The 22,929-nt window shown below is 42.2% G+C and overlaps 1 protein-coding gene across 3 annotated transcripts in view; it reads left to right on the plus strand.

Moving 5' to 3' along the window:
• GALNT14 (polypeptide N-acetylgalactosaminyltransferase 14) overlaps positions 1 to 22,929 on the plus strand; it is a 384,373-nt gene that overhangs the window by 328,567 nt on the left and 32,877 nt on the right. For all 3 annotated transcript variants that reach the window (XM_042438475.1, XM_042438484.1, XM_042438494.1), the window contains 3 exons: positions 14,093 to 14,180; positions 18,246 to 18,330; positions 21,799 to 21,902. In XM_042438475.1, coding sequence (XP_042294409.1) covers positions 14,093 to 14,180; positions 18,246 to 18,330; positions 21,799 to 21,902 — 277 coding nt within the window. The remainder of the gene's footprint in view (positions 1 to 14,092; positions 14,181 to 18,245; positions 18,331 to 21,798; positions 21,903 to 22,929) is intronic.

Raw genomic sequence — 22,929 nt, forward strand, 5'->3', positions numbered from 1 at the left:
AATAATAATAATAATAATAATAATAATAATAATAATAATAATAATAATAATATTTAATAGGACTTGAGAATCCATGGATTATTTTTTTACAAAGGGGAATCCTAGAACCAAACCCAGGGGATACCAAGGACCCACAGTACTATAAGTTAGAGTGAGATGAGGCAGGGAATTCCCCTTATCACTATCCCATTTTCACCTTTTCTTTTTCAACATTGTAATGACAAATGAAATTCAACACAGAGAAATGTAAGGTACTGCACTTAAGGCAGAAAAATGAAATGCACAGATATAGGATGGGTGACACCTGGCTGAATGAAACTACACGTGAAAGCGATCTCGGAGTCCAAGTAGACCACAAGTTGAACATGAGTCAACAGTGCGATGCGGCAGCTAAAAAAGCCAATGCAATTTTAGGCTGCATCAATAAAAGTATAGTGTCTAGATCAAGAGAAGTAATAGTGCCACTGTATTCTGCCCTGGTCAGGCCCCACCTGGAATATTGTGTCCAGTTCTGGGCACCACAATTCAAAAAGGACATTGAGAAACTGGAGTGTGTCCAAAGGAGGGCAACTAAAATGGTGAAAGGTCTGGAAACCTTGCCCTATGAGGAACGACTCAGAGAGCTGGGGTGGAGAAGAGAAGGTTAAGAGGTGATATGATAGCCCTGTTTAAATATTTGAAAGGATGTCATATTGAGGAGGGAGCAAGCTTGTTTTCTGCTGCTCCAGAGAACAGGACCCGGAACAATGGATGCAAGCTACAGGAAAGGAGATTCCACCTCAACATTAGGAGGAATTTCCTGACAGTAAGAGTTGGTCGACAGTGAAACACATTCTCTCAGAGAGTGGCAGAATCTTTTTCTTTGAAGGTCTTTAAGCAGAGGCTGGATGGCCATCTGTCAGGGATGCTTCCACCTGAACATTAGGAAGAACTTCCTGACAGTAAGGGCTGTTTGACAGTGGAACACACTCCTTCGGAGTGTAGTGGAGTCTCCTTCTTTGGAGGTCTTTAAGCAGAGGCTAGATGGCCATCTATAGGGGATGCTTTGATTGGATTTCCTGCATGGCAGGGGGTTGGACTGGATGGCCTGTGCGGTCTCCTCCAACTCTATGATTCTATGATTCTATGAAATAGTTCTTGTAGAATTACAGTCTATTACTGCTGGGTTTTTTTTTAAAGTCTTTTCCTACACATACAAACTTTGAGATTCCCCCAGCATGATGCGTCCTTCCAGCTCTTTCCCTTTTTTTGCCTCCCATCCAGTTGCCACTATTAGAACTAGGCTTTGGTATGAGAAGGCAGGCCTTTCCAGATTAACCATCCCGGCCCAGGTTCCCTGATTCCCTCATTCCTCCCGTGGTCCCATCTTAGTGATGGTTGAGGATCAACAGAGGGATATCAGGGTTTTTAGTTTTTAATTGTTGTTTTATGCATTGATGTTGTGTTTTAATATCTTATACTGTTTAATACTGTCTTAAGGGGGGGAGGGATAAAGTGTTTTTAATTGTCATATTTTATATTTTATTGTTGTTAACCGCCTGGATTGGTTTGCCAGAGGGCGGTATACAAATTATTATTATTATTATTATTATTATTAAGGCGGGATTGAAAGCATGTAGTATCAATGGTTCAATGTCATTGAAAAAAAAAGTGTTCATTTCTGTAGTTCTGTCACTGGGTGCCACATGTGGATTGGATTGGATACATGGGGACCTTCATCATTGTTCTTTATCATCCTGCCTTTCTCTGAAAATGGGTGTTTCAGGCAGCATGCACTGAAGAAAAAGAGCTTTGTGTATGAGATTTACATTTGCCCTCCGTCCAAATCACTGTGTGGATGCACTCTTAAAGCTGTGAATTTCTATAAATGTATAAGAAATCAGTCTTTTCTTGCATTCACACTTGGCATGTGAAATTTCACAAAGTTTTTTTTCTTCCGCGTTGAAATTTCTTCCCTGTAACTACTTGCTATCTTACTTCAAGACAAAACTTCATTCTTCTTTTTCCCTTCAGCACCAAACAGTGCTCACTGAACTGTATGGAATGTTGATGCTGCCACCGTCAGTCTGGTGCTGGAAGGGCAACTGATTTGACTGCCATTTTTCTTCTGCCTCCCCCACTAAAGATTAATGGTCTTCTTGTAATTTGTTGCTCGCATGAACAGTCCATTTTGGCTTAATAAAGTTACATGTTTCAAAGAGATCAAGAACTGAAAATGCATCTGAATCATCAACTGACTCCCCCTTACCCACCCCAATATGTCACTTTCCATTTTTCATTCAGCAAAACAGCTGTTTAGCCAGATTTCTAAGGCATGGCAAAGGTCCAAAAAACAAAGTATCTTTGTGCCTTTGTGCATATAAGCAAGGGACAGTGTAATGGAATGGTAAATTAGCACGAGGCATCAAAACCCAAAGACACTTTAAAAGAAAAGAATCTGCCAAGCAGGCTAGGAATGATAGATGCCTACATAACTGGTGAAGGTGTGAGGTGATGACATTGTCTGTGATGATGCTTTGATAACGTGTGTGTATAGCTTGGCTGTATTTGCATTTAGTCCCTTGGCTTGTATAACTGAATCTCAAATGAGAAATGCTTGGAAACTCAGTGTATGACATTAATTTCAGGTCTTGCGGGGGAATTTCAGGAATGTGATGACATTCTTCTGGTTAGTTTGGTTTGTGGCCAGTTTCCTAACTCAGAGGCTTCACTATCTTGGGTTGAGTATTTTTTTGTACATAGGTGCAAATCCTTGAAGAAAAACAATATGCAAAAGAGATTGCTTTGCAACATTCATGAGAAAAAGCAGTCAGTGATTTCTTCAAAGAGAGATGTTGCTGGAGATTACAGCTGCCTTTGTCACGAGCAGCTGACTGGCAGGATTCCAGTTTTGCTAACTAGGTAAAACATACACAGCCGTGGCTTCCCAGATGAAGTATCACATGCACAGGTTTTTCGTGCACAGAGCTAAGGAGATCCAAGAAAGCCTCCTCTCATGTTTGTGTCTGATTGAATTGCTTCCACTTCACTAACTCTCAGTTAATGGAATGTGGGCAAAATACTATACCTACTTTTACGGATTGGAATCAGCTTGACCTGGGGTTTCCTGCATCTTAAATTAGTTGCCATAATATCATCTTTGGGCTAGATTGCTTTGGAATCTTATTTGCTATTGTCGTCAAACTTTCTGGTATCAGTAAACAGTAATAGCCTTGGAGTTCCAAAAATAAAAAAAATGCAATATGGATTTTTCACAAGACCTAAATGTCACATTTTTTAATGGTCTTTGGGATTGGAAATAATATGTAAACATTTGAGACTGCAGGTCTCTTTATCAATCAGAGATATTACAAGAATAAAATCATGGATAAGATGGAAGCATCCCCCTGCCATGCAGTAATAGATGGTTACTGTCGCCGATGCTATTTAACATCTATATGAAGCCGCTGGGAGAAATCATCTGTGGATATGGGGCCAGGTGTTATCAATATGCTGATGACACCCAAATATATTTCTCCATGTCCCGGTCATCAGCGACAATGACAGGTGGCATCTCTCCCCTCAACCAGTGTCTTCAGGCAGTAATGGATTGGATGAGGGAAAACAAGCTCAAGTTGAATCCAGACAAAACGGAGGTATTTACGGTAGGGACCCCCAAACCAGGGATTGGGCTGCAACCTCCAGTCCCATAGGGGCTCACGCTCCCCTCAAAGGACTGTGTTCACAGTCTGGGGGTGCTTCTTGAACCGTCACTTCAGATAAGGAATCAGGTGAATGTGACGGTCAAAAGCGCCTGTTATCAGCTTTGGCTGATACGCCAGCTGCGCCCTTTCCTGGAACAAGGTGACCTCAAAACTGTAGTACATGCACTGGTAACCTCAAGACTTGATTTTTGTAATGCACTCTACATGGGGCTACCTTTGTGCCTAGTCCAGAAACTCCAGTTGGTACAGAATATGGCAGCCAGATTGGTCACAGGAACAGCAAGGAGTGACCATATAACACCAATATTGAAGTCATTCCACTGGCTGTCTATCAGTTTCCGGGCACAGTACAAGGTGTTGCTTATCACCTTTAAAGCCCTACATGGCTTGGGCCCAACCTATCTAAGGGATAGCCTGCTTCCATATAATCCGCCCCGTACCCTCAGGTCCTCTGGGAGGAATTTATTACAGCCCTTAAAGACCAGGTTGACGACGACCTACCAGAGGACATTCTCTGCAGCCGCTCCCAACTTATGGAATGGCCTGCCGGACAAGATCCGTCAAATTGCCAATCTAGAGAGCTTTAAAAAGGCCATAAAGACGGATCTCTTCCAGCAAGCCTTCCCGGAATAAAATGCTCGGCCACAAATAAGACTTCCCCTCCAGTGAACTCTGCCCATGATGATTTTTATTTAGCTTAGCCGGATTTAATATGTAGTTTTTAATCTTACATTGTTTAATCTTGTTTTAAGGGGGGCATTATGCATATATGTATGTATTTTAACCTGTTGTACACCACTTTGATTGCCTGGCAAAAAGCGGGATAGAAATAAAAAAATATTTTTTATTTTTTATTTATTAAAGCATTCCCGAGAGATGGCCATCCAATTTTAAAGATTTAAGGATCTCCAAAGAAGAGTCCCATCTTCCAAGGCAGTCCATTCTACGATGAAACAGCGCATACTGTAAAGAAGCTATTCCTAATGCTTATGTGGATTTTCTTTTCTTGGAATTTGAATCCATTGGTAACTTTGGAGTGTTACAGACCGCCCCTTTGGGGCGGCCTGTAGGCGCTTCTTTCCCCGCTGGATCGGGGCCTCAGCTGCCAGAGCGGCAGCCTCCGAGGCCCCGATCCGCCACTTTCCAGGCCGCGGGGAAGCGGCAAAAGGCCGCTTCCCTGCGGCCTGGAAAGGGGTGTTCTTGGGGCTTCAAGCCCCAAGGACACCTGTGGTGGCGGGAAGGAGGAGAAAGGGGCCGCTCAGCCCCTTTCTCCCTTGCGTTGCTGGCGCAGCCATCTAAAGGCTGCGCCAGTGACACAAATCGCGGAAGGAGCTCTGTTTCGGAGCTCCTTCTAGTGTCGCGGAAAGGGCGCTCTATGCACCCTCGTGCGGTGCGAAGACGTCATGTCTGCGCTGCCCCATTTGGAGGTGGTGCGTTTGTGACGTCGTAATGGCGGTGCCTATGTGTATAGGGCGCCGTCATTTTGTACATCTTGGGGATGTACTAGGGTTAGGTGCATGCGTAAGGCACGCAGTTTCCCTAACCCTGGTACGTCCCCAGGACGCACTTTACGCCCATGCGGAACGGGCCAAAGTTAGGCAGGTTGAAGCAGAGCCAGCATAGTATAGTGGTTTGGGTGTTGGATTAGGACTCTGGAGATCAGGGTTAGAATTCCTGCTCAGCCATGAAAACTTATTTGGTGATCTTGGGCAAGTTATACTCTCTCAGCCTCAACAAGTCCTCTATGAACAAATCTTGCCAAGAAAACCCCATGATAGGGTTGCCTTTGGGTCACCATAAGTCAGAATTGATTGAAGGCACACAAAAACAACATGATTTAACAATAACATTCTCTCAGCCTTAGAAGACGACACTGGCAAATCCCCTCTCAACAAATCTTGTCAAGAAAACCTTGTAATAGGTTCACCTTGGAGTTATCATGGGTGGAAACAACTTGAAGGCACATGACAACAACAATTAGAAGCAGGGGTGAAAATCAGTCTACAAGTTGCATTGAGCTGTTACAGTGGATGGGTGGGCAGACAGTGAAATTAGGCTTTTCCAGTTATGCCCTAATGACCCTAAGTTTGCTGGGAACAGGAATATCAGTGAGAGGCAATGCACTGCATGGTCTCTATATTGCCAGGAGTTAAGATGATTTTAAGTGTTGTATCATGGAAAGAAAGGCAACAGATCCTAAATGGGATAACTTTATCTTTGAGGGAATGATCCCTCAGAAAATAAAACTTGACCCAGAGTCTCTTCCAGCTTGAGGATCATGTAAGTTGCCATAACGTCCATATATCTATTTTTCCCATTAAATGGAAGTTTGTGCCCCTTTATTTAAGGCAATCTCAATACAGGCATTTGAGAAGAAAAATTAGTAGATAAGTGAGGGAGTCATATAGCAACATTGCATCACTCAGAGGAAAATTCCAGGAAGAATAAACTATTGGTATGCATGGGTAGGTGAGTCCATGTGTTGTCTAGTTTTCACTTGAAAAGCAAATGTACCTACCATGACCAATTTGTTTCAATCAAATAACTTTCTCCTAAAATGTAATTATAATGCCCAGGGCATTTTATAGGAAGAATCAATCTTCATCACCCGAAAACAGGATTTCATTAATACCACAATAATGAGCCAGTGGAGGGCGGTGTTATATTTCCATTTGACAACTTTTTATTATTTTCCTGTTTTGAGGAGAAATGCTGGAGGGAGGAGGGATTAAAGCTCTATTGAAGTGTTCAGAAACTGGCTTCCTTTAATGCAATCAGGACTGTGTTGTGTAGTCCTGTCCCTGTGATGCATGCATTAAAAAGGCCCAAAAGGTGCCCAGACATTCAGCATTAGTAACTCTAATGGGGAAGTTTTTATGCATATAATTTTACATGCAAAAGTATCCACACAAGCTAGAACCCAAATAGTGGAGGGTTCCATGTCATGTGGAAGCCTCTTTCTACAGAGGTTTTCACTGAATGTGTAGGCACTGGGGTTTGTGAGGAATGTAATGTGTATAGCGTTGATGGGTTGGCTTTCATAGTCTAGACCTGCTCTCTATTTTTATGATAAATTAAGGCGGGGTACAAACCGCCGCTTTGCGGCGCTCCCCCGCCGCTGCCATTTGCTCCGCGCGGGAGCCGCAGCAGCCAAACCGCGCGACTCCCGCGCGGAGCAAAAAAGAAGCTCCATTTTGGAGCTTCTTCTTGCGGCGCCTCTATGACGTCGCGAGGCGCCTGGCGCGGACTCACAACGTCATAGGCGCCGCGACATGTCTGGACGCTATGCGTCCAGTACGTAAAGATGGCGGCGCCCATGTAGAAGGGGCGCCGCTATCTTGTACGTATAGGATACGTACTAGGGTTAGGGGGGTGCGGAAGCACCGCCCCTTCCTAACCCTAGTACGTATCCTATACGTACTATATGGCGGTTTGTATCCCGCCATAGATAATTTTTGGATGACTCAATAGGGCTTTAGTCTTACAGGTATCAACCCTGAAGGAGAAAACATTCATTAGGCCCTTAACTCATTTGCATAGATAAATGTGCAATGGATGTACTGTTCTTTTAATAAGTGATGTACGTTATTGTTTTTTATTTAATGCTTGAATTGGATTGATTGTGTAATGGTTTGAAACTTTTGTACTATATATTGTTTTAGCCATTTTTTCATGTACTGTATATTGTAAACCGCTTTGGGTGCCATACTGGGAGAAAGGTGGGCTATATATCGAATAAATGACTAGAGCACGATTGGCGGAGAACTGGACTCGTATCTGACAGAACTCGTCATAAGAATTTTCTTTATTCTTATAGAGAGGCAATAACAGCAATGAGGAGATCCTCCTCGTCTGCTCGTATTGCATCTGCAATGTCTCGTCCAGCAGAGCTGTTTAGGGTGGTGAGGGAACTGATGGTGATGCCATCTACCCAGAACCCTCTACTTAACCCAACAACAGCCTGCTGTGACACATTTAACAACTACTTTGCAGATAAAATCTCTCAGATAAGAGCACACCTTGTTGGAGCAAAATCGACAGATGAAGTGTCCAATGAATCCATTTATGAGATTAGACTGGATCATTTTGAGCTTGTGAGTACTGATGACGTGGACAAGATCCTTGGAAAAGTGAGGAAGATGACATGCACTCTTGATCCCTGCCCATCATGGCTCACCGTCCAGGGGGGTGATGCCTTGATGGCACTTCTTAGATGTGTCATCAATGCATCCTTTGGGGAAGGTTATGTACCATCTTGTCTAAAGGAAGCGGTCGTTAGATTGCTCCTGAAAAAACCTTCTCTCGACCCCTGGACATGAAAAATTACAGGCCTGTTTCCCATCTGCCATTTTTGGGCAAGGTGATCAAAAGGGCTGTTGCTCTTCAGCTCCAAGTGGTCTTGGATGAAGCCGATTGTCTAGATCCATTTCAAACTGGCTTCAGGACAGGATATGGGGTGGAGACTGCCATGGTCGCTTTAACTGATGACCTTCGTCTAGGCATTGACAGAGGGAGCATGATCTTGCTGGTGCTTCTAGACCTCTCAGCGGCATTCGATACTATAGATCATGACATTCTCTTGGAAAGCCTGAAAGAGTTAGGAATCGGAGACACTGCACTGCAGTGGTTTCGGTCCTTCCTCTTGTGCAGGTTCTAGAGGGTGATGCTCGGGGACAGTTGCTCCTCAAAAATGGAGCTTAATTGTGGTGTCCCTCAGGGCGCCATCCTGTCCCTGATGCTATTTAACATTTATATGAAGCCACTGGGAGAAATCATCCATAGACATGGGGCGGGGTGTTATCAGTATGCTGGTGACACCCAAATATATTTCTCAATGTCTCTGGCATCGGCGATGATGACAGATGGCATTTCTCCCCTCAGTTTCTTGAGTCAGTAATGGACTGGATGAGGGAAAACAAGCTCAAGCTGAATCCAGATAAAACGGAGGTACTCACAGTCAGTGGCCCCAAACCAGGTATCGGGTTGCAACCTCCAGTCCTAGAGGGGTTCAGGCTCTCTTCAAGGGACTGTGTTCACAGTCTGGGGTGCTTCATGATCTGTCGCTTCACATGAGAAATCTGGTGAATGCGACAGTCAACAGCACCTGTTATCAGCTTCGGCTGGTACGCCAGTTGCACACTTTCCTGGAACCGGGGAACCTCAAAATTGTAGTACATGCACTCGTAACTTCAAGACTTGATTTTTGCAATGTGCTCTACATGGGGCTACCCTTGTGCCTAGTCCAAAAACTTCAACTGGTACAGAATATGGCAGCCAGGTTGATCACTGGAACATCCAGGAGTGACCATATAACACCAATACTAAAGTCACTCCAGTGGCTGCCCATTAGTTTTTGGTCACAGTATCACCTTTAAAGCCCTACATGGCTTGGGCCCAACTTATCTAAGGGATTGCCTACTTCCATATAAACTGCCCCATACACTCAGGTCCTCTGGGAAGAATTTATTGCAACCCAGAGGACCTTTTCTGCAACTGCTCCCAATTTATGGAATCGCCTGCCAGATGGGATCCGTCAAATTACCAACTTGGACAGCTTCAAGAAAGGTGTCAAGATGGATCTCTTCTGGCGGATCTCTTCTGGTGGGCTTTTCCAGAATAAACTACTTGGCCAACTACTGTTTAAATAAAAGTTTTATTTTATTATTTATTTAAATGCATACATTGTGGGAATTTTCATATTAAAATAATATTTAATTTAAAAAGAAAATGAAAAACCTTTGATGGAAAAGATGTATGTCTGGGTGTTGTAATAAAAAAAAGTCAATGGAATTTCTCATTTAAATCATTATTATGTTCAGTTCAAGTCATGCACAGTCTGCTGGAAAGGTATGGGAGAATAGCCCCAAAAGAGAAAACATTCAGAGACAGGATGGCAAAAATGAAGTAGAATGAAGTGGGAAGTGGATTCAAGATAGATATCTAAGGAGAAGATAGTGAGAGGAGCTGAAGGCTAGAGGAAATTGAGTTCAAAACAAGAAAACACAACCCCTCTTCACAGCCTCTTCACATTAATGCTTGAGTGAAGGACCTAGATATTGCAGGTTATATATACCTCCAATGCAGACTTTGGAAATGTTACTCTTTTGGTCTACAGCTCCCAGAATGGCCATACTGGGTAGAGGATTTGGAGAGTTATGGTCCAAAGCATATGTTTCTTAGTTTTGCTGCAATACCTCTCTGGCCAGATATCCAGCATATTTGCATTTAATCCAAGAGCCTGGAGCCAATGTTTGGCTCCATGGGAGGGCTGTAGTGCGCCTTCACATATATCTTTTAGGGCAACCAGGAGTGATGTGACATCACATCCAGGTTTTTTTTTTGGGGGGGGGGGAGTTTCTTGCTGTTTCTGGATGAAGAATTCCCCCATAATGGAATTTTAGATATTTTTATGTGAGACAAAAGGTAGGTCATTTTTGGTTTAAAAAAAGGGGGGGAGTGCTGGGGCTTTGGGGTAAAGGTTTCAAGTGCCATACTGGGTGCCCCGAGCATGATACAGCCCTCATTATTCTCATCCCTGTTTAACTGAACTCATGGAATAAATTCCTATGAGCATGCAGCTGTTTGGACCTAGAAATTTCCACATGACTGAGAGCCCTGCACAGACAGGGTTTCTGACACTATGGATTGTGGAATCTTTTGCATTCTTACTGGTGCAGATGCCCTTTCATGTGCTTGGCTGGGAAACATGTGAATAGCTATGAAAATCGGGGACATATCTAGCAAGCTGTGCTGCTAGCACAGGTGTGGCTAACATCCCATTTCTCACATTCAGTGAACACATGAACAGGTTGTACAGATAAGTCTACAGTGATATAGAATAGGGTTGTAAGATTTGGAATTTGCCCAAGAGCAACTTAGAAGAAGGATGACTGGAGAAGTTAAAAGCCAGAGACAAAGGGTCAAAGATGATCTAACAAAAAGAGTAGACTCAGGACTCTGGGAGTAATTTCTGGCAAAATTAGTGAACAGTGGCACACTGAGCAGTAATAAATATTACACAGAAACAGCCATATATTTTACAATCTAAAATAGCAAAAGCAATAGCGTCGTTATTCATTCAAAGTGGTCATGGATATAAAATTCAAAAGTCATTTCATGGCAAGAGGTCAGGGCAATATGTAAGTGATCTCTTTCATCTTCACTATTTCCCGTTCTTTGTAATTGGCTATCTGAGGAATATGTTTTGAAAGAGTAGATCAGGGTAGGCAATTAGTGGCACTCCAGATGTTATTGGCTTGTCACTCTCATCATTTTTCAATTTCACCCTTCACCTTAACTAGAGCTCAGGGAAGTTTGAGTTCCCCAGTATCTGGAAAGCTAGAAATTGTCCACCACTGGAATAGATTACTATAATCCACATGAATCACAAAACAATTAAAGCTCAGTGATAAAAAAAATGCATGGACATCTTCAAGTAACAATGCAAAAAGAAATCAAGGAAGTTAGCTGTTCCACCTTTGATTTCACAGAATAGCAACCCTTTATAGATAGCCAGTGTGTATAGTGGTTTTCATACTGGACTAGGACTAGGAGACCATAGTGCCAGTTGGTATGGCAGGAGGGCTTCTTACCTACCTTTGGAATGAAGGTACAAAGGCACAGTGCTATCAGCTCAAGTCAGGATTTGGAATTTTTTTAAAAAAAGATATTGCTTCCTTATTTCTTTGGATTAGCAGGATTGATGATTTTGATTGTAAACTGGGACTGATTTTTTTTTTTGGTCTATTTTGGGCTTAATTATTTCTTATTCATTTTTTACCTTTTGTGATTCTCATTTCTTCCTGAATTAATGGTTCTATTAGAATGATATTGCCCTAGGTCAAGGGAGGGATTCATGAGGCATTCTTCATGAGGTTGGAATGAAGCATCCAGCATTTTTCACAATTGGATATGCCTGCTAGGGCTGATGGAATTTATAGTCCAACAACATCTGAAGCATCACATGATTCCCACCTAAGCTTACTGTACTCATCTATAAATTGACCTTGAGTATAATTTGAGGGCTGGTTTTGGGGCCACAAATATGGAATTTGCTATGATCATGGATAAATCAAGGTTAAAACTTAAGGGCATGTAACACATAAATATTTTCCTCTCTTTTTAAAAATATATAGAGGGAACATACTTATGAAGAGCTAAAGAGAAGTTTGAGGCGTTACAGTTGGAGAGAGTGTAAATGGTATTGATGGTCTTAAAATGTCTACATCTATACAAATACAGATAGGGAAAGCAATATAAATGAAGAAATAGAATGGGAATGCAACCTGGGGCGGGAGAGGCAGGGGAGAAGAGCAAGGAAAACAATTTGCTTCTATTAGTGACCCAATGTGAAGGCAGTGACAAGAGGCAGAGGCAAGAAGCCCCTCTTGACATGGAAGCAGCACTCCTACCCCATTACCACTCCATTGCCCAAACCAGAGAAAGCAGCATTCAGCAGTAACATGAAAGAGCCCAAAGAGCAATTGTGGCCACCATATTTTATAGGAGCTTACTGTATAAGGCTCTATGCAGCATATGTGTCTCTCTGTGTGCATGTCTTCAAGTTGCCTGTCAACTTATGGTGAACCCATGAATTTCATAGGAGTTTTCTAGGCAAGAAATACTCTGGAGTAGTTTGCCATTGCTATCCTCTGAAATCAAACATAAAGCACCTTGTACTCCTTGGCAGTCATCCGTCCAGTACTTAGCAGTCTTGATCCTACGGAGCTTCCAAGATCACATGGGATCTTGTTCCTTCAGGGTATTTTGGCTACCATGGGTTACTCGCTAACATGAGCCCAAGGGCAAAATGAGAAGCCCTTTTCAAGGTTTTCTAACATTTGACTCACTGAAAATGAAAGCCACTGGGAATTCTATAGATATTAAATGTATATGGAAATTCCTTCTACTATAGCAAAGTTTGTTCTTCATATTTTCAACAGTTCACAGGCATTTTGCCCATTTGTTCCATTTTGGATGATTCACAGGCTTTCTGCAGCAGCAAAAGAAAAGGTACAGTCAGGCTGGCAGTGGCTTTAATAGCACTGTTTTCTTAAAACAATATTCCGCCAAAGTTTTGATCTAACAGCACAATATTCCTCAGATATTAAATGATGGACAGGAATAACCTTGCTGCAAAAAGAAATGTTTTCACCCTCCCTGTGCCAAGAATGGTGAGAGCATTAATCTTCATTGATATTGTCAGAGACAACACAGAATATGATTTAATTTTCAGTATCCTGCAATATTCATGTAGAAACCAACAGAGCTTGATGTGTCACAGATAATAATTTGTTGGAATAATGGAGGTGTAATGATGCTATTTTTACAAATAGGCAGAATCCTGTTGGTGAACATTGCCAATCTAATTCCATACAAGGAGGGGAAAGTGTAACAGCCATGAAGAAAGCGTGGCAGAAGAGAAATGGTTTGCTCAGAGCTGGCAGAAACTATCTCCTTTTGAAAGCACTGTGCAACATGGCGGGGGGGGGGGGGGGGTGTGAAACCATGAATGTACTGTGTAAAAAGGATTCTTGGCAATGTAACAACTGATAACAGCTTCACTTTTTCTAAATTGTAACAAGTGACTATTACTAGGTATGCCTGAAACATTGCTTTTGGAGGGACTTTTTTTTAGCCATTAACAGTCATATTGGAATTTTAAGTGTTTTTTTTTTAATGGCATGTTATTCCATAAATACTGGGCTACAGGAGCACGCAACTGCATGTTTTGAAAAATAAGTAGCAAATGACTCTGTGTGTGTGTGTGTGTGTGTGTGTGTGTGTGTGTGTGTGTAATGTTTTCAGTTGTTTGGCATAAGCTAAAAAGAATGTGGTTAGCGCTATGTAGAAAAATGAAACTAGCATTGGGCAAGCTGAAAAGACTCCTCTGCAGCTAATTTTCGATTGTATCAGCTCTTAATTGCTTCACTGGAGGCACTGTCTGAGAGAAGTACACAGTTCTCCCAGGTACATCTTATACAGTGGTACCCCGGGATACGAATTACCCAGCTTACGAATTTTTCGGGATACGAAAAAATCCCATAGGGATTTATTGTTTCGGCTTACGAAGGTTTTTTCGGGTTACGAAAAAACCTCGGCGCTATTTTCAATGGAGCCGCGGCAGAGCCGCGGCTTTTTTTCCATTAGCGCCTATGGCAATTCAGGTTACGAAGGTTTTTCGGGTTACGAAATTAGCCGCGGAACGAATTAATTTCGTAACCCGAGGGAGCACTGTATTATCTTTGCTTGCAAAATGTGGTACCTCTGTGGTACACATGAAAGGAAGATATGTGGGTTGCTTCCCACAAACCAGTTACACACAAACATTTATGGTGCTTAAAACAAGATTCTTCAGAAACCTATATCACTTTCATCATTGTTACCAGGATCCAACTCATGTGGTGAGTCCAGTTATTGACATCGTCAACTTGGACACTTTTGCTTATGTGGCAGCTTCTTCAGATCTGAGAGGAGGTGAGTCTGAAATCCACAGTGGACAGGTGACTGTTTAGGTACAGATAAGGGCAAAGTTTCCATAGGAAAATAAGAAAGGACTATGGCTCTAATAAGAGCTGCTTACAGTGTTGTAATTCAGTGGCTGTGTTTTTATTGTCAATGTATTGTCTTGAGAACAAAAGTATGAATAAGCCCAAGAGCATGCATATACAACCCCCCCCCCCCCTCCCACAGATTCTGCACCCATGGATTCAACCATCCATGGCTTGAAATTTTTTTTAAAAATCCTGAAAGCTGTTGGCTCTTCTCTACATCTTGCTGCTGTACAGCAACAAAAACAAAAACCTAGACCCACCAGAGATGCCAACTTTCAGCACTTTCTGAGGTAACTGTCCTCAACAGTAGCTATCAATAGCAGAGTGCAGAAGCACCAGCTCAGTTTGCAGTATTTAGCAATATTGCACTGACCAATCTTGAATGATTTACAGACACAGTTGGATTCTTCCAAAGTCCTTAGAGGCTTTATCTCTTGTTGCAATATGTACAAGGTATTTACAAAACTCTCCTTCAACTCCCACCAACATTCACTGTCTCTATACAACAATCAACACACCTATTCACCCACTTCAACCCACACATGTCCAGTGTCTCAGAGCTCTTATATATAGTCATGATAACTAAGGGTTGACACCTGGTTTTACTTATCATTTCCAGGCATAAAAACTGTTTTACAACATCTTAAAGGAGCAATGTTCCCAACAAAAGCAAACCTTGATTTTGCCATTTTATAAAAGGAACACTATTTCACTATGCCATTGTATATAATGGGACTTGAACATCCATGGATTTTGGTATCCATGGAGGTGGTGGTGGTGGGTTCATCCTGGAATCAGACCCCAGTGGATACCAGGGGCCCTTTATAGGTATCTTTTTGACCCTAAACAGGCCAGTGATAAACGCTGGCATCAGAGCAGAGTGGAGGCATGGTGACCGCACACCCTGACTCCTCCCCCATGCTGGTGGGATGCCGTGCACCCTACTGCATGGTGGGAGAGGTCACAGTGCTCCCTTGGCACAGTGTGTACAAGCACTGCACCAAAGCAGTACTGAAAAGCTGTGGCAGCAGCAGCTATAGCACCCTTTCCACATCACAAAATCAAGCCACTTTTTGCAGCTTCTTTTTGTGCCATAGACCTGCCAGGTTGGGGGCATGGTGTGTAGTTGCTGTGTCCCTGATTTGGCAAGGAAAGGGGCAGCATCCTGCCACCCCATAGGAGCTGTCTGTAAAGCTCCATCTGTTCCTGAAGGAAGCTGGAAACAAACCCTTTCTTGGCATTTTATTAACCATAGTTTCCTATTTCATCCAAACATTAAAACTTACAGTTTGCTATCCTTGCTTGCTCTGAATGTGACAGCTATAACCTCCTGGTTTGGGTAAAATTTAAAGCTGGGGCTGAATGAAATGCTTCCTGCTTTCTTTTCAGCTTGAATAGCTGAATATGTATCTGACATGTCATCTGTATTACATGTCAATCTAAGATGTCGATTGTCCAAAAGTTTGGTTTATCTTAGATTTTTTAAAAATAAAAAAAAAACATTATTGGATTTCTGAAGAAGTTCAATTTTATTGCTAATTGATTAAGCTCTTCCTAATGTCTCCATCGTCACAATTTGAATTAGTTTTAATAAGTTTCACATTTAGATAACAAGGCTTTTATGCTGAGGCAGCATATTCAACGGAGAAATGGTTGGAGCTGCAGCCCATCAATATCTGGAGAATCATAAATTGTCCACTCCTGTTGGGTTCAGCTCAAGAAATAAAGCACATATGTAAACAGAAATGAGTCTGTACAGACAGGCCAAAATAAAGCTGCTTTGGGTCACTTTGGTATGCTGTTTAAATGATGCATGCATCCTAAGAGGCCAGAAGCCATGCAAAGCCACACTGCAGTCCTAAGAACTGGAGCACAGCTTTGGCACAGCTTCTGGCCTCTTAAGTTGCGTGTGTCATTTAAACAGCATGCCTCGAAAGTGACCCGAAGCAGCTTTATTTTGGCCTGTCTGTATGGGCCCAAACAGTGAATGCTATTTGGGAGCTAATAATGAATGCTATTTGGGAGCTAATACATTAGTCCTAATTCTGTATTTATTAAATACATTGATTACTGAAGAAGCACAAACCACAAGCTGGATATTGAGATAACTCATACTCTTCACTCAATGTACACTTAGAAATCTATTCTAGGAGATGCTATAAAAACTGTTTTACATCTTATAGTAAATGCATCTCTTCAGGAAGATATTTATGTTGCCCTTAAAACAGGCAATAGTAACACCTCTTTTGAAGAAACCCTCCCTTGACCCCCTGTTAATGAGTAACTATATACCGGTCTCCCTATTACCATTCTTGGGCAAGGTGATTGAGAGGGCAGTCGCCATTCAACTCCAAGCAGTCTTGGATGAAGCCGATTATCTGGACCCATTTCAAACTGGCTTCAGAGCGGGACACGGAGTCGAGACTGCCATGGTCGCCTTAGTCGATGATCTCCGTCTGGGCATTGACAGGGGAAATGTGACCCTGTTAGTGCTCTTGGACATCTCAGCGGCCTTCGATACCATCGACCATGGTATCCTTCTGGAACGCCTGGGAGAGTTGGGTATTTTGCCACCCTATCCTTGACGGGGTTATGCTTCCCCTAAAGGATAAAGTTCGCAGCTTGGGAGTACTCCTGGACTCATCTCTACAGTTATCATCTCAAGTAGATGCTATGGCCAGGAGTACTTCGTACCAGCTTCGGCCAATACGCCAACTAAATCCCTGTCTGGACCGAAAGGACCTTGAAACTGTTGCTCACGCACAGGTAACCTCTCACTTGGATTTCTGTAATGCGCTCTACATGGGGCTACCTTTGTACCAGGTTCAGAAGCTTCAGCTAGTTCAGAACGCTGCAGGCAGATTGGTCACAGGTACTTCAAGATCGGACCATATAACACCTATATTAAAATCTCTTCACTGGCTGCCTATTAGCTTCCGGGCGCAATACAAAGTGTTGGTCGTTACCTATAAAGCCCTACATGGCTTGGGCCCGAGTTACTTGAGGGAGCGCCTCTCCCTACATAATCCGCCCCGCACCCTCAGAACAACGGGGAAATACTTACTTGAATACCCCAGGGTAAAATTAGCAGCAACTTATCAGAGAGCTTATATGGCGACAACCCCTGCCCACTGGAATGCACTTCCAGAAAAGATCCGACTCTGCTCCACATTGGAAGCCTTCAAGAAGGCATTGAAAACTTATCTCTTTCAGATAGCATACCCTCCCGTTTCTCTTTAGAGATAGTATACCCTAATTAAAATCAGGATGTCCAGCCACAACTGATAGTTTTAACTGCTTTGTATATGGTTTTTAGATTTTTATCGAATTGTATGAAATTGTTGATGTAATTGTTGATATATTGTATTGCTTTGTACTGTGACATGTGTCACATAGCTTGCACAGTGTGAACTGCTTTGATCAGGAGGAAAAGCAGAATACAAATAAAAGTTTTATTATATTATTTATTATATTCCTGAATAGTTAACATTCATGTTGATTGGGTTATTTAATATAACAGCTATAACTATAACAACCAGAGCTTGGAAAAATTACAGTGGTACCTCGGGATACGAAATACCCAGGTTACGAAATTTTCGGGATACGAAAAAATCCCATAGGGAATTATTGTTTCGGGTTACGAATGTTTTTTCGGGTTACGAAAAAACTTTTGGTGCTTTTTTCGGCTTTTTCGCACGGAATCGCGGCTTTTCCCCATTAGCGCCTATGGCAATTCGGCTTACGAAGGCTTTTCGGGTTACGAAAGCGGCCGCGTTACGAATTAATTTCGTAACCCGAGGCACCACTGTATTCTGGATTACAGTTCCAAGAATCTCCCAACCAGTTAGGCCTAGTACAACCCAGAAAACAAAATTTTCCAAGCTCTAAATAGGAATCATATAATGATCACAACTGAAACCACATAATGATTGAACTATGGCTGTAATATCCCTAATCTCTTTATGTTTGCTGTTCATTTTATGCTCAGGGTTTGACTGGAGCCTTCACTTTAAGTGGGAACAACTTTCTCCAAAGCAGAAGGCAAAACGTACAGACCCCACAGAGCCAATCAAGTAAGTGACAGCATTGGGGAGGGGAACCAGAGGAGCTTTCTTGATTGAACTATGGAAGACAGCCAAACACATATGGTGAAATGTGCTCAGGAACAGTTGGACCAAAAGCATATTGGAAATATTTTCTGAAACTTCACTTGATTACATCCCAAATGCACATATGTACCCATTGTTTCACAGATGTTATAATAATGGTTATGTTTCCTGTTTGTTTCATTAACTGGAAAAAAAAAAAGGAGAGGAGTGAATACATAGCATGACATGATACATAGCCATCTTTTAGGATTCAACCTGATAACGCCTGATAAATTTGTTTTTGCATTTTTATCTAATTGCAGAATAGAACTCCTCAGTATTGCAACCTGCAACACACTGACAGGACTTTAGGAATGCATGCAAAGGACATTTCTACCTTCTGCATTCCATTTCTTTTTGCTGAGCAAGGTTCTTTCATTTGCCTCATGGGATTTCCACATTTTGGAACTGTCTCATATTATGATGTTCTTTCAAGTTGACTCCAATTTATGGCAACCCTATCCTAGAGTGATCTTAGCAAGATTAATTCAGACAAAGGCGTATTCCGGACGGGCCCCATGGGGTGCTGTTGTTACACACGAGGGGCGGCACTTCCTGACGCACCTTACCCCTTGCGCGTAACGAGTACGTCAAAATGGCGGCACCGCATACAGATGGGCACCGCCATTTTGACGTTGCGGAAGCACAGCGTCCGGACATCGCACACCAGAAGTGGTGCCATGAGTGCACGCCTCACGCCTTGTGGCGCCTCTTCTGGGTCACAGGAAGAAGCACCATTTTGGTGCTTCTTTCTTGCTGCACCCGGGAACTGCGCAGTTTGGCTGTTGCAGTTCCCGGACACAGCAACCGGCAGCGGCGCGAGACCGCCCGTTTTGGGTAGTCTGTAACGCGCCAAGGTTTGCCATCACCATCCCCTTAGGCGGAGAGGATGTGACTTGCCCAAGGTCACCCAATGGGTTTCCATGCCTAAATCGGGACTCAAACTTTCTCCTGGAGTCCTAATCTGACACCCAAACCATTTCACCACACTTTCTTTCATATTGTAAATGATAGGGGGAAATTCTGTATACCTCTGGATTTTGTTGGATTGCAACTCCCAGTATTTGTCATCATTGGATTGGTAGCTAGGGCTTCTGGGATTTACAATCCAGCAACATCTGGGTGGCTGTCATTGAGCAAAGGACTGAATGAAGAACCTCTTCAGGGCAAGAGCCAAAATGCTGATAGAGACAGCAAGTTCCTAGTTAAAGTAAAATTGTGTGGCAGTAGTTCCAAAACTGTCTCCTTTGCATCTCATCACATTCAGTGCCACTTCTTTCCTTTTTTTCTCAGCTGATCTAGAAGGAACCTGGGGGAAGGAAGGGTGGTGCAGAGATCACTGTTGTGAAATCACAATTCAGCTGCTTATAAAGGGCTTCTTTAAAAGCTCTTTCTTTGTCTTTCTGAATAAGTATTATTCTCTCCTCTTTCAAAAATGAGTTGTTGTTTTTAGCAGGGTAAAACTAGGTAGAGGGCCCCAGTTAAATAATATGTAAATAACCCCCAAGTGCTAAATGTATTTTTTGGTTTGGAAGCCTGCAATCATAGCTGCAAACTTCAAATTCGTAGGAGTTGTGCTGATGAGTGCATTAGCCACTCATTGCATGCTGAGGGAGAGTTATGATTGACATAAAAATAGCAAGGGTACTTTGAAGCATTACTTGTCCAGAAACTTAATCGGAGACAGTTCCTGTATACAGATATTAACCCATAGATGTTTCTGATGTGGAAATGCATTCTGTCGTGGGAAACATCGTGGGTTCTCTTGTCAAAAACAGGCAGAGCCAAATCTAATCTCTTTCCTATACTGTCAATCTGGTATACATATAAACATCCACATCCACACACATATATTCTCATATAGAACAGCAATGACATGTAGTAGTTGTAGTGGCAGTTATGTTTATTTATATCCTGAATTTCCCCAATGTGGCTTAAAAATTTTAAAACAGATGCAGCTAAAAAAAATTACGTCATAAAAGTAGGATGGGTTACGAATGGATTGACATGGGATATAGTACATGCAAAAGAGATTTAGGAATCTTAGTAGAAGGATATTGATAAACTGGATCGTGTCCAAAGGGGGGGTGACCAAAATGTTGAAACGTCTAAAAGCCATATCCTACAAGTAGCAGCTTAGGAAGCTGGGTATGTTTAGCCTGGGGAAGAGAAGGTTAAGGGGTGGTGAAAGCCATGTTAAAATATTTGAAAAGATGTCATACTGAGGATGGAGAAATCTTGTTTTCTACTCTCCAAAGATTAGGACAAAAGGCAATGGATTCCAACTACAGGAACAGAGATTCCACCTAAATGTTAGGAATAACTTAGTAAGAGCTATTTGACAGTGGGATATACTGCCCCAGAGTGTGGTGGAAACAACTTCTTTGGAGATTTTTAAACTGAGGCTGGATGGCTATCTATCAGAAGTGCCCTCAACCAGTCAGCCTTCAAAGGCCTGCCAAAACAAAAATGTCTCCACCTGAAAGGATATTAAGGAGGGTGTGAGTCTAGGAAGGGAATTCCAGACCTTGGGAACAGCCATGGAGAATGCTCTCTGCTGTATTCCCACAAGAGGTACCTGTGAAATTTGTGGGACAGAGAGAAGGACCTCACCAGAATGTCTCAAAACACACGCAGGATCATATATCCATTCATATCACACACATTCATACACATGTGCACAAACATAGACAATTTTCTGTTGCTTATCTAGGAGTGTGTTAACTTACTGCTTAATCTACCTCTATTCTTCACAAGCTAGAGAACAGCCCATTCTCTCACCCAATTCCTTGTTTTCAACCCACATAGTGAGTCACTGTTTCATGTTCCTATCAATATTGATAGTCAACACTTCCAATTTCTGTGATGTTATGTGCCTTCAAGTTGCGTCTAACTTATGGCAACCCTATGATATTCAGAGGAACTCCTTCCTCTTAGGCCAGATAAGTGTGTATTGACCATGATCACCCAGTGGGTATACATGACTGAGCAGGAATTTGAATGCTGATCTTCCAAAGCCCTAGACCAACATTCAAAGAACTATATACCACATTAGCTCTTTTTCTAACCTTTACTATAACTGAATAAATTCTGGTATTTTTACTGCTGCAATTGTGGATTTAATTAGCACTGCCCATGTACATGGCATTTAGCAGTATATAAAAGGACAGATCCATACTTCTCTCCATTATTCATATTAGTATGGAAAACAATAATGTGCATGCCTTAAAATTAAACATCTATGTGTCTCGACCATTTATAATTTTAAAAAAATAAGTGTTTGTCAGTGTGGTTTTATTTTTCTGTGTTATCTCTGTGCATGCATGAATACAATCCTTTTTGCAAAAGAAACCAAGTGAGGATTTCTCCCTTCTTTCTTTCCCAACCATACAGGACTCCTATTATTGCAGGAGGACTTTTTGTAATTGACAAGGCATGGTTCAACCATCTTGGAAAATATGATGCAGCTATGGACATCTGGGGTGGTGAGAACTTTGGTGAGTCATTGTCACTTGAGAATCATAGGGAAAGGGAAAGATTTGAGAGCTGGGGAGATGGCATTCTCTAGTTTGAGAAACCCATCACTCAAAAAATCCTACTTACTATTTGCCAGGAATCTAAGCAAACAAGAACGCTTTCAGGCACCATCAATAATCAGAAAGTTTATTTTGCCCATTCTACCTTTCTTTCCTATTATGTAGACAAATATTACATCATCCTATGTCTTGACACCATCATCAACTTCCCACTATCTGTCAAGACAAAAAGGGGCAGGCAAGCTCATCTTTTTGAGAGAGAAAGAGAGAGAAGGGGGGGGAGTCAATCTCTGTGTAAAGACAATGGCATGTGCACAGATCTGCCACAACACCAGACACTAGAGGCATTCTGAAAGAAAGAAATGGGCCGTATCAGAGTTAATTCTAAAGGTCTGGTAGAGATTTCCTATGGGACATTACTAATTAGTGCTGCGTACTTTACTAACATGTCACCAGATAGAGAGAGAATTGGCTCTGCTTCTGGGGGACGATTTTATGACAGTCACAAGGGAGTCTGTTACAAGGGTGGAGTTTTAACATCTGTTGTGCTTTGTCTTCTGCTATGTGAAAATATTTTCTGTTTGTTTTTAACTGTTTGCTATCCACAGGGAATGCTTAAATGTCCAAGTCATTAAAGTAGTTTTAAATGCAATAAATTTAGGCACCAGCAGGTCACGGTAGGTGACACTGTGTGCATGGTCTTCCAAGAGTGACACAGGCCATCCATCTGTCTGCTCTCTTGCTACATTGGGTTTATACCTCCTGGTTGAACCAGCTCTGGAAGGTCTTCCATCAACAAGCACCTGTACCAGTTTTAGGTGATTTTAAGATATCTTTGGAATAGATTATGCCAATTGAAAGCATATGTGTCATATCCAGAGCTTGGAAAATTTATTTATTTGATTTGAGTTCCCCAAATCTTCCATAGAGCATGGCCATGGGTTTTGAAACACAAGATTTGTGTAAGAGCAGAGGAATTAGAAGGTGA

This window comes from Sceloporus undulatus, chromosome 1 (genome assembly GCF_019175285.1).
Source record: "Sceloporus undulatus isolate JIND9_A2432 ecotype Alabama chromosome 1, SceUnd_v1.1, whole genome shotgun sequence".
NCBI classification, from domain to species: Eukaryota; Metazoa; Chordata; class Lepidosauria; order Squamata; family Phrynosomatidae; genus Sceloporus; species Sceloporus undulatus.